At 38.1% G+C, this 13343-nt stretch overlaps 1 protein-coding gene across 3 annotated transcripts in view; it reads right to left on the bottom strand.

Moving 5' to 3' along the window:
* The window catches only part of akt2 (v-akt murine thymoma viral oncogene homolog 2), a 33285-nt gene that overhangs the window by 6628 nt on the left and 13314 nt on the right, over nt 1–13343 (bottom strand). For all 3 annotated transcript variants that reach the window (XM_084124985.1, XM_084124987.1, XM_084124986.1), the window contains 9 exons: nt 10651–10806; nt 10371–10499; nt 5525–5636; nt 4990–5137; nt 2750–2881; nt 2596–2661; nt 2434–2502; nt 2209–2331; nt 1917–2045 (listed from right to left, as the gene is read on the bottom strand). In XM_084124985.1, the coding sequence (XP_083981111.1) occupies nt 1917–2045; nt 2209–2331; nt 2434–2502; nt 2596–2661; nt 2750–2881; nt 4990–5137; nt 5525–5636; nt 10371–10499; nt 10651–10696 (954 nt within the window). In that variant the 5' untranslated portion in view covers nt 10697–10806. The remainder of the gene's footprint in view (nt 1–1916; nt 2046–2208; nt 2332–2433; nt 2503–2595; nt 2662–2749; nt 2882–4989; nt 5138–5524; nt 5637–10370; nt 10500–10650; nt 10807–13343) is intronic.

Genomic DNA, 13343 nt, shown 5'->3' with positions numbered 1-13343 from the left:
TATTTTCGTATTCTTTACTCTGGTAAAGTAGCCTAGAAAAACGCTGTAGGACGTAGCCTACATTTTTACTTGTACGTCAAATTCTTTTTAAACACAGTTTGTGCTTGTTATTAGACATATAATTACAGCGCGTCAAGTTTGTAAAGCGCGTTTCACACGCGCGGGTGATTTTAGTTTGTCTTTCTCTGGCAGCGCGCAAACATAGCCTAAACGCCTTGCCCTTGTGGAAGATAAAATTCGCTCTTCATACCTTTTACAACCAGTAGAAAACATGAAGATCGATGGTCTCTATCCTGCTCGTGTCCCACATCCCTCTCAAAGCAGAGCGGTAGGCTATATCACGCGTCTTTGTGTGGAAATATTAAACAAAAGTTTTTTTGTTTTTTTTTAAAGATTCAAGTTTATTATATTATGTAAGTTACCAGTATTTTACTGATATTTATTTCAATGCTTTACAGGCTTTAGTGTGTTGTTTATTTATTATTATTATTATTATTATTTATTTATTTATTTTTTCAAAACAACCCCCCAACACCGCCGGTAGTTGGTCCATTTACTACCGCGGTGGTAAAAAACTGCCACCGTCACAGCCCTACCTGTTACAGTTTACTTCCTTTTTATTCACATATTCATATATCTTTAAACAATTACTTTATTTGTGAAAAATACTGTAATAGGACTGCAGATTCAAGAAGTTGCCATCTTAAGTATAAGCATGTTTATTTTAAGGATATGTTTTCTAATTTATTTCTAATTTATTAAATATTGATTAAAATAAATATAAAGTATGTATCATCGGCCACCCTGCTCTCTAAGATATCGGCCATCAAAAAAACAATATCGGTCGACCACTAGGACAGACCAAAACAAAAACAGACATTTCGACACAGAACGCACATTTCAAAGTAGAATAACTGGCTGTAGCATTGTTTTTCAGAGAAACGATTAGTGTTGTCAAAAGTTGACATTTTAAAAATTTTAAAAATTTTAAAACATGAAAAATTTTTCATGCGCTCATCGGATATGTCTGTGATTGGCTTCAATGATCAACGCACTGAGAAATTAAAAATGGGAGAAGGCCTGGGGAATATGATGATCAGGCAAGAGCTAGGACCCAAGTTAGCACTGGAGAAGCTTTCCGGCGCTGGAGTGTGGGAAAGCCTGAAAACACATGCCGAGGTTGCTTCTTTCTGCTCGATACTTGACTAACATTGAATAACATTGTTTTGCTATGTTTAACAGAAACAAAATATGATGTTGTTATAAAATTAGCTGTAGTAACGGGACAATCTGATGTGCCAGCTGTTAGTCGTTGACTGTTTTGGGGGCGGAGCAATAAAGGGAGGGTTGGGTTTGTTTGGGTGTCGAATTTCAGAATCAACAATGTTTCTCAGAAATTGCATACTGCACCTTAAACAAGCAGTAAATTACTGTGTCAAATACTGGAAAGATTTTATGAAGGCTGGATTACTACAACAGCACCTTAAACCATAATTAGCTATTTGGATATTGGTTAAGATCAACAACGAAAGCTTACGAAGATAAAATTTTTCTTTGGAACAACATGCACTGATGAACTGTGAACAATGAGAATACACCGGGAATACACAGAGGACAACAGACAGATACATTCTATTTACAAAGCATCTTTTTTCTGCTAGCCAAAAGCCAAAAATTCTGCCAAATATTTTCAAACCAACATAATGCTTTTTTTCTACAGTGGTTTTTGAATATTTTAAATAAATAAAAAAAACTAACATATTGTGCCTTTAAAAGACTAAAAAACATTATCATGGGTCAGAAAATGAGTGATTCAGAGATGAGCCTGATTTAGTGTTTTTCCATTTTAATCTGGTACCAAACTATGATCTATAAATTGGTTGAGAAAACATGTTAATGGAGTGAGTTGGCAGTACCTCAGGAGCAAGGTACTCTGGGGTCCCACAGAATGTCTTCATGGTGGCCTCATTAGTAATGCCCTCTTTACACAGGCCAAAGTCTGTGATTTTAATGTGACCATCTTTATCCAGCATTAGATTCTCCAGCTGCAGAAAAAAACGCAATTCAAACAGAATTAGGAATCAGTTATTAGTGGTAAAAAAAGGAACACAGCCTTTGTGGTCTATGACACAATTACATGACATCCTTTCCCAACACAATTCATAAACTATTTTCACAATAATTACACAGCACATTAAAGGAGAAAACCTTTAGGTCCCTGTAGACGACATCTTTAGAGTGCAGATACTCCAATGCTGAAACAATTTCAGCCCCATAGAAACGAGCTCTATCCTCCGTAAACACACGCTCTCGAGACAAGTGGAAGAACAGCTGGGAACAAGTAAAAAGGAGACAAAACAGAATTTTAAAAAAGACCGAATGGTGAAGGCTTTTTTAGTTTGTTTTTGTAAGGGACGAGAGGATGTGACAAACCTCGCCTCCATTTGCATACTCCATGACGAAACACAGACGATCTCGTGTCTGGAAGGCGTATTTTAGTGTCTGTAGTCAGAAAGATTGAAAAAATTTGAATTAAATCTAAAACCAAGATAATTGTGCAATAATGAAAAAAAAAACTAAAAGAGATGGACATACTGTAAGGAAGGGGTGCCGTGTGTTCTGCAACACTCTGCTTTCTGTGATTGTGTGTGCAACCTCGTCCTGAAACAGACACACGTACGCCACCATGTTATTAATATAAAACAAATAATTCATGAGCATTTTAAACTTTGATTTGTGAGGTGCCCACCTTAGCAATGATGACCTCTTTGCGTAGAATCTTCATGGCGTAGTACATGCCAGTAGCCTTTTCCCTCACTAGAATCACCTTTCCAAAAGTGCCTTTACCTAGCAGCTTTAAGTAGTCAAAGTCACTCATTGTCTGAGGAAGAAGAAAAAAATCAAGTTTAAAAGTTTATTTTATATGATTTAATTCAGTTATAAACTGAACTGAATTAGTGATGCAGATCTGAATCATTGCATACAAAAACTGTTAAATGATATAAATGTGCACCATTATGCTTTTTTGGATACTACCTTTCATGCAGTGTGTGATATAGCTGTTTGTGAATGTAAAAGGACAGCAAAGTTTCAATCCAGTAATTCCAGTCTTACTTCTTGCATGAACATACACAAGTTTGTAACAAATTTGCATAATGCTAGGCTGTGCATCAGCAGCTAAGTCACGATACATATCCCGATAAAGGGGCCACAATATGATATATATCACGATACATGTCTGCACTAAATTTGACTTCATCTTTCTCAGCAAGGAGTTGGTAACATTACTGTTTTTGAAGCAATTAAACTCACCGCTTCAGTTAGAGAAACGCGGCGCAGACTGTGGTCATTCTCTCTCTTTCAGGCCCGTAAATAAACACTGACTTGAAGTATTACACTTTTCTGTGAACAGAATATCGAACTGGAAATCGATAAACTTCAAGCTTACTGGCGTTTTCAGAGAGCCAGCGCTTTTATCCACAGTGGAGACAGTGTGTGCACATGGTTGCTAGGTTGAGAAAAATAAGTAAAACACTTAGCAGATATTTCAATATTGCCCAAGTGTGAAACTCTGATTGGGGGATTACGTCTCTTGACATCAGGCAACCCCAGTTATGTTTCTCTGCGGGCCAGATTAAACCTTGTTCTAGCCTATATATTATATTCTATTCATTCATTTCAGCACATTTCCACCCGGTTTTCAAACGTATTCAAATTAAGTGCAGTCCACTGCTGTGCACATGCTGCGGAATCGATACAGAAGCAGATCGTATCGACAAGTAGTATGTGAAGATACATCGTCGTATCGGTCTTAACACGCATGTTCTTCATTGGCTGCCCGTGAACAACGTCTACTTTGACCTGCCCTCAAACACTGTAGTTGTAGATGAGGGCTAGAGGTGTTTGGTTTATGTTGTAGACATGTCGAGACGGTGCCGTTTTCCGCACTGCAAATCCACGTTGCACGCACTTCCAAAGAATGACAACTCATGGCAGTTTCACACCACAAGCTTGCGTTAGCGCAACTACATCATTGCAGCTGCAGACTCACGAGAGTATTCACACTGCAAGCATTTGTACAGGGTCACAGCAGCGGCTCCAAAGCTGAGCATTTCTTTACAAAGTCAACTATAAATTTGTTTTTAGAAGTTGGTCATTTATAAACTTGATAGTCTTGAAAGTTTAACATGTGTACAACATTTGCATGTAAATGGTTAACAACAAACACCCAAGAAAGCAGCTCCAATCATGTCGTTTCAGTCATACTTCAATATAGAATGTGCTGTTCCTCTTGAAGGCAGACAAAAGCACCATTCAAACAATGGGCAAGTTCTCTCAACGTCTTTGTTTTTACTCATTATATTCAACTTGTTGAATATTTGTAATACAATTGACAAGACGATTAAGCCATTTCAACTTAGGTCTAAATTGTCTATTCATAATATGTGTGTAATCATCACGGTTTTCTTTTCTTGTATGTTTTTATGTCATATGTATGTTTTTTCTGTCATAAAATCCTATTAAAATACGATCAGAACAATTGACACTCCAATTCTTGTTAAAACACTAGACATGCTTATTCTGTGCATTGAGCACTTTTTGTGTGAAATGCGAAATTTATTTTGTCTATCAAAAGTGTGCTTTCACTTTAATTGAGCGAGAGCAGCGCAGCTAAAATAGACTCCGGAGCAGAAATTCAGATATGGTAATGGCCGCTTCATTTCCAACATGCGCTGTACTCTGAAGAGTAGACCAATCACAACAGAATGGGCCATCTGACCAATCAGAGCAGAGTAGGCTCTTGAAAAGGATCTGGATCCTTGATTGAACAGTTTCAGGCACTGTGAGAAAAGAGGTGATGCTGCAATGTATATTATGCAAAATGTAAGTGTTTTTTGACCTCGGAGACAAATGAGGAGGTTACTTAAAGAGAAGTGAATGTTACCCAAACAACCAGAATGTGGCTATACGTTGAGGCAAGGCACTCACCACTTTGGTGCGGGATTTTGCGATCGCTGCCTCCATCCCCTCCAGGCTGTTGTCTCCAGGGGAGCCAAAGTTGATGTCCATTGGCTCCTCCTCTTCCCGGGACTTGAGCCCATTGGCCACAGCCTGGATGGCACGAATCCACTCCTCTCTGCATAGACATCAAGATGAAATCATATTAGTAATTCGTTAAATCTAAGTAGCAAAGCAGGTTAGATTTCCTCGTTATTTTGTCTGATCCTACGCTGATCTCATGTACCCCATTCCTATCCTTTTGGAAGACTTGGGCTTTTTAGTCACGAAATGACCTGAACATAACTCCTACTTCCACCTAAATGTTTTTCACCTACTTTACGGTTCATTTTAAGCAACAGGCAGTGAATAATATCCTGTTTGGATTGGCAAAAATCCAGTTAATAGAACCAAATCTGCTTTCCCAGTAAATTCCATTCAACATCTCCTTAAGCTTTCTCTCTCTTCCATTCATTCATTCATTCAGTCACTGATTCTAGCAGGACTCTCCATCTCATCTCCTCACCTTTCAGCATTGCTATCCACGTGGAAGGTGCGCTCAATAACAGTGGTCCACTGCAAGCAGCGGATGACAAACGTGTTCGGTCGAGGTCGTTCAGTCTTCATCAGCTGACACTCTGCAAATGATTTTACAGTTTTAAAAAGTTTTATTTGGGATTAAAATTTCTTGAATGGGTCAAAAAATTCTAAACAGCATATATTAAAAGTGAACTGTGATTTGATCTGTGTCTCTTGCTGTCTTAATTGGGAGGTTCTTTTTGACTGAATATACTGTTTTCCAGGTTGGGAGATTGAAACTAGGGACGCACCGATCCGATACTCAGTATCGGTATCGGCTCCGATACTGCCATTTTTGGCGGATCGGGTATCAGTAAGACAAGGCCGATCCAAATCCGATATTGTGCGTATACTATATTCAGTGTTATTGTTAAGCCCCACAAAAGACACACAAACATTATAAAGCACCATAAGTTTTCGTGCACAATATTATAAGTGTTCTGAAGCCATTATATAGTATAATGTGAGATATAAATTAATATTTAAGTCGTTAAATTCAAGATCACGTAAACGTTTCCCTCAGCTGCGCTGTCAGTCATTCTCCATTCAGCACTCAAACAGCGCGTCGCGTTCGGTTACGACAGTTAACACGATGAAACTCTCTCCAAGATGATTCAATGTTACTATTATTATACTTGATCTGTAGATAAAGGTCTATGATTTCGCATAAAACAACTTTATCTTGCTGGACTTTATTGCTGTACCTTAATCATGTTACTTTCTACGGGTGTCTGTTAGATCACAACACTGGAGTAAAGTCAGGTAGCCTACTATTTGTTCTTCACGCGCACAGTAACTGCAATTTAAAACTGTTAAAAGAAAATGCTGAATAGACTATTGCATAGATAGATACTGTATAATACACTACGCATCAATATGTATTTTCTTTGTGCTTTAAACTTTTCAATGCGGACTCGACGCGCTGCACGCTGTGACTCATGTTGCTTCAAGCGCATCATTTTGCGCTCGGGATGCGCATAAGCGCCTTGTGCCGCACTGTATTGGAGCCTTTCATATCATAATACAGTGACGCAATGAAAGATTATCAATAGCCGTTCTTGTTCTGTCCTATCTATTATGTTGCTACCCCATTAAACAGCTGTGCTCTACATTTAAAAAATGTCTCAATTTTATTGTAGGCTATAAAATAATTTATATTTTTGTTGTTTTTCATGAATGTATTTTACAACAATACAAAGAGCAATGTGTAAAGTTTTACCAGATTTAGTGTTACACTTATTGTCTCTAATTTGTTCCCCACTAAACATTTTTTTTCACAAAATGTTCAAATTTTATACAATTATTGTGCACTCGTGATTTTTCTATAGACTAAATTTTACTGCTGAATTATCCACTAATCTAGTTTATAATAGCATTTATGTCAGATTATGATCATATATTTTTGTTGTTGTTTTTCTTTTTTTCAGTTCTTATTATCAGTTCAACACAGAGTTATAGAAATTCTACTTGATTAAAAAAAAACTGCGCTGGTATCGGTACGGATCGGTATCGGCCGATACTCAGAATTTTTGGTATCGGATCGGTTCTGAAAAAATGGTATCGTTGCATCCCTAATTGAAACACCAGACCAACCAACATTGATTGAAAAAAAAAAGTTACTATGAGCCAAACAAGCCAAAATTCATTCTTCTACTCTCACACACATATATTCTCCTTTGAAATAGATACATTTCTACTCTCACACTCACATACATTCTCCTTTCACATACATACATTTCTACTCTCACACACACACACACATTTCTACTCTCACACACACATACATTCTCCTTTCACATTCATACATTTCTACTCTTACACACACATACATTCTCCTTTCACATACATACATTTCTACTTTCACACACACATAGGCTACATTCTCCTTTCACATATATACATTTTACTCTTACGCAAATGTATTCAAAGTATGCATTTAATATTATAAATAATAAATGTATGTAAGAAGAAAATGTATGTATGTCTGAAAAAATATGTGTATGTAAGAGAATAATGTATGTATGTATAGTATGTGTGAGAGAGAGTATAGTGGAAACGGAAGGCAGGTCTGGTGCGATCGGGGTCACCGGACTGCTTTCAAGCCAGCCGCGGTTTGAAAATACACGGTCAAGCCAGCCGCCAAAAAAATTATTACGGTAAATTCAGGAACAGAAGCGAGATAACTTTTTTCATCCGACTAGCTACGGATGTCCGCGGCCGCGCTGTCAGATGTCGTGCGGGAGATCGCGACTTGACTGTTTAAAAGAGATTAATTTTCAGTGCACTCAATGTTTTTGTAAAGAGAGTTTACAGTTATAAAGTTAAATAGCTACATTAAGTGCTTATATAGAGTTGGTGTATGTTAATTGAGCTTTATCTGATTACTGAAATGTTAATAATGTCAGTATTGTTTTATTTGGTGGAATACTTTCATTTTCTGTGACCATACAGTATCAGATAAATGTGTAATGTGAGTTTATTGAAAGAGCGTTTCACTTTTTGACATGAAGTCACACTGCCAGCTATTTCAACACTGTGAAACAAAAACAAATTTATTGTCTTTGTTGAATTTGCATTTGTACAGTGTGTGACAGAAATAAAAATGATATGTGCCACCAGAAAAACAGCCTCTTCTGTGTGTGCAACAGGACATAACTGTTCTCAGACCTGATTCTTTGTCTGGATTCATAAGCAGTCCGCACTACATTTAGACATCCATATAAGGACTCCAATGTATTTACTGCTGCTCTATTTCTTGAATCCTCAACAAATCTTGAGACTGAGAGACATCCACATAGGGATTGAATGTGATCACAAGAGTTCTCAATGCAGCCTATCATGCACAAAATAATCTGTTTCTCTTTGCATTTGGTCAATACATTCCAGCACATTATTAAAAAATGGTCTGATTTCAAGTTCATTGTTACTTACTACAAAAAGTAAAAACTGTACTTGAAAAGAAAACAGGATTTCTTTGAATAGCATTGTAAAGTTGTGATGAAGAGCTGAGCAAGTCTTGCATATGTATTTCCGGGTCTGAGTGTGACTTCCTGCTTAAAGAGGAAGTAATGGATACCAAAAAAATATATATAATAAAATATATATATGAAAGGAGAATGTAAGTGTGTGTGAGAGTAGAAATGTATGCATGTGAAAGGAGTATGCATGTGTGACAGTAGAAATGTATGTGAAAGGAGAATGGATGTGTATGTGAGAGTAGAAATGTATGCATGTGTGTGACAGTAGAAATGTATGTGAAAGGAGTATGAATGTGTGTTACAGTAGAAATGCATGTATGTGAAAGGAGAATGTATGTGTGTGAGAGTAGAAATGTATGCATGTGAAAGGAGAATGTATGTGTGTGTGAGTATAGAAATGTATGTATGTGAAAGGAGAATGTATGTGTGTGTGAGTATAGAAATGTATGTGAAAAGAGAATGTAAGGCCTCGTTTACACTGTCAGTGAAATGTGACCCAATTCCGATTTTTTGCTCGTATGTGACACAGATCGGATGTGTTCTATGACAGTGTAAACAGGAAAAAAACACATGCATTCGGATATTTCCAGATCGGTTTCAGGCCTCATTCATATGTGGAAATAAATTAGAAATAAATCGGATATGTGCCAATGCGACTGTCATGTAAACAGGCAGATCGGATTTTCTGAGGCATTAGGCTACTTCTCCGCGGTTTAATGACGTGAGAAACCCCGACGCGCTTCTGCAAAGGGACGGATGGCCCGACGAAACGTGTCGTCGTAGGAGAGGAATGTGGACAAACGTTGACAACATATCAAAGGTTGGCTTGCTCTTCCTAAAATTTCGGACCCACTGCTTCTCGTTAAAGCCCGCCACAATATGCTCCCACCAGTCCTGAGATCTCTCTCGCACACAATAACTGAAGCATATGCACAGGCTGCAATGATGACACTTTTCGTCGTCCTCTGCCTCATAATCATGGTGATGTTTGACGAACTTTGCATATATCGCAGAGCCAGCATCAATCATATTTTGCGTTCGTCCATCTGTGCAAGATAATTTAACCCTTTAAGCAATGCGCAATGTTTCAGATAGTATGGCAAGTGTAGTATGACATGAATCGGAAATGGGTCACAATTGAAAGAACGTGTAAACGGACGGCCAAAAAAATCGGATATAGGCAACAAATCAGAATTGGGCATCAAGACCTGCAGTGTAAACGAGGCCTAAGTGTGTGTGAGAGTAGAAATGTATGTATGTGTGTGACAGTATGTATGTGAAAGGAGAATGTATGTGTGTGACCGTAGAAGAATGGATTTTGGCTTGTACGGCCCCTCATAGTTACACTTTATTTTAAGGTATCCGTCTTACCATGTAATTATACATTTAAGTACTGAGTAATAATAATTAACTACAAGTACTTACAATGGGGTTAGGATTAGGTAAGTTCCATGTAATTAAGCACAATTTATAGTAATTACTATAATAACTACATGTAACGTGTGTAAGAAAGACACTGTAAAATAAAGTGTTACCAAAAAAATATATAATAATGAAATAACTAAAACAAGTAATTTTTTTTAATGAAGTCTTTCATTTTTGGTCAAATTGTAGTTTATAGTTTGTTTTTATACTTTTTCAAACATTCGTATGTACACTTCAGTTAAATGTGTGATTTGTGTGTTCTTTGCCACTTTTGTCTATAAAGTCTATAAAAAAGTATTGTTGAACACTGACTCCATTAACTATTGGTCAGACAAACGAATAAAGATATATATATATATATATATATATATATTCAGCACTGTGACAGACCTGCGACGGAAAAGTTGTTAAGAGGCGGCTGATTATGGTCTGACGTCTCAGGCTTCTCCTTGTAGCCGATGAAAGAGCCATCACTCTTTAGGATGAAATACCGGGGCCTCCAAGTCTTAATATATTCACCTGCAGACAGGAGGAGGAAGAGATACAAGGAAGTAGATGGCAAGAGGATCACCGGGGAAAAATAAAGAAAAAGAGAGACAACAAATCAGTGTTTACAATTCAAATTTTGATATAGACTGTCCTGATGAATGATTGAGTAAGCAGTGCTCACCTCTCTTGTGGAGCCAGCCCTCTCTGACGATGCTGACCTCGTTCATACTGGGTTAGGGGTGTGTGGGGCGTAGGGCAGGGTGGCAGGGAGGTTGGGGGAGGGGGAGCGTTGAGTCTCGGGTAAGGCAGACGTTCAGTACCACAGAGCCAGACTCACCTGGGATTAAGGCAAATAAACTAATGTCAACCACAAAGTACAACACAGAAAGCACCACAGAAGCATTTCTATTGCATATGTATGGCAAATAGAATTTATGAACAACATTAGATCCCATTGCCTTTCGTTCTATGACCATCTTTATTCCACAGAATAAAGAAAATTATACAGGTTTGCAACAGCATTTGGTGAGCAAATGACAATTCTCCTTTTTGGGTGAACGATACTGTGGGATTACAAATTTAAGAATCTGTTTTAAGATCTGCTGATCTCATGTCCTTACATAACAATAACATGAAAAACTAAGGTAGAGTACATTGAATTCAGCATTTAAGGTTATGATGATATCAGCTGTTAAGCAAAGTTTCCAGCAAGAGATTCCTGCCAGTCCTGTTCTCTCTATTGTAAGTTAAATGAGTCAGATTACTGAGACGCTCACCCTTTGTCTTTAATGGCTCTTGGAGCCCCTGTCCCAGTCTTTGAATAGTTATGCTGATTGGATTAGGAATGGTAACACACTAGGACGGGTTCCTATACCTGGATACGTCATTTGCATGTTTTGTCTCCATATCTAAGCACTGCCCACTAAAATCTATATAAACTACAACGTACACTGCCTTAGTTAGACTTGATGACTGCAGCTACTGACAGCTCGTGTTCAATAAAAAATCCTGCTGAAGATACAACCAAGTCTCCAGGTCTTCGCTTCTGAGTTTCCTACAAAACCTTAACAAAAGCACTTTATGTTTGTTATTAATATTGTGTCCAACATGGTTTCTCAACTGGTTTGGCCATGGGACCCATATTCCCCATGGTCATTAAGCCACGACCCAAATTTTTATGAATCTGAGCCAAGCAAATTTCTTTTTCAAGAATTGAAACATATGGACACTGATCCTGATGAATTGAACAAACACCAAACCCACATGCAAATCCTTCCCAGCTAACACACGACATACAAGTTAGGTAATTCATTGGTACTTTCTGGTAATTTCATGACTTAGGCTACTACATGCTCATAATTTAATTTGCTCTTTTACAGTACACAGCGTGCACCTTCACATTTGCACACAATTAAAGAGCGTGTGCTTGAGTACCTGGTATTGATGCGTTTTGGTCGATCGGATCACAAGTGGTTGATGCTAAAGACAGGTGTAAACGGTCAAAAACTTTTTGAGCTTCTCCACTTTCGATCCACTTCCAGAGGTAGTCGAAAACTCATTTGACCGGATTGCTTTCGTAGTGTAAACTCTCATGTGGTCAAATATGCAAAAGAGCGGCTACTGACCTAAACATTGTGAGAAGTGCGCTAGCCAGACAGGACTTAAACTTTGTTGGCTGAAGACGGTTTGAGACGAAAAACGTACCAAGCACAATGTTCTCTCAACATTCCTGATTTCTAACACGCACTCACATTGTTCGGCATGGTCTTGCAGCTATCAGAGCAGAAACGAAAGTAGATGTTCTCCATAGGCCTATGTTTTTCCATCGTATCCTTTTGTGTTCATATGTAAATTGTGCGTGCTTATTTGTCCATAAGATCGTAAGATCTGGAAAAACCCATACGTTTACCTACCCATAGACCTAGTGTTGCACGGTGTACCGATACTTCAAAAGTATCGCGATACTCGGAAATTAAAAACGTCACGATACCTAAATTTATCAGTATCGATACTTAAAAAAAAACCCGCCTCCCTATGGACATCTGTGTTTTTTTCCTGACGCACGCAGCAAAGAACCTGCCGCTGTCAGTGTCATGTGACAAAACACTACAGCGAGATGGCTGCATGTGCGAGCACAAGTGGTCCACAACTCGTAGAAAAAGATGACGCGAGGAGTGACATATGGAAGTACGTTGCCTACCTTGCTCTGTTGCACGGTGCACCGATACTTCAAAAGTAAATCGGAAATTAAAAACGTCACGATTCCTTAATTTATTAGTATCGATACTTCTAAGAATGACCGCGTTCCAGATTTGTAAGGCCGGCGACACACTGGCTGCGTGTCGTGTCCGTTTTTATTTCGGCTCCCATGTTAACTGCCTGCGTGACACACGAGTCTGGGCGCAGCTCGAGAGACGCGCGGAAAACGCGTGCATGCTAGAAATAGAACCGACGCCTATTTTTCACGCGACACGCAAGCGTGTTGGAAGCGTTTCCAGGCAAAATAGAATAGGAAAAGATGTTTCTATGTCATTTTGACACGAATACATATTAATAAATGACATTTTGATGTTTGAAAGTTTTGACAAATACAATATAAATGTAATTTAAAAAAATATTATCGATTTTCAAATATTGCACCTCTCAATACAGAACGAATTATTCTGTAGCCTATTTTGCCGTCAACACTGCCGACGTTGTCTTTGCTGCTATATATTTATGTTTAACATGAAGTATAGGCCTTCCACAACTCTCTCCCCACATGCCAAATATATCACCAATGAGGCTTATCATATGTTACCAATATTAAACATTGTTTAATATAATCGCTGTTCATATTTTTATTCAAAGTTCAGAATCAAGATAAAGCTCTTA

This window comes from Abramis brama (assembly GCF_963993115.1).
Source record: "Abramis brama genome assembly, chromosome: 9".
Lineage (NCBI taxonomy): Eukaryota > Metazoa > Chordata > Actinopteri > Cypriniformes > Leuciscidae > Abramis > Abramis brama.
This window is presented reverse-complemented; position numbering and strand designations above follow the sequence as displayed.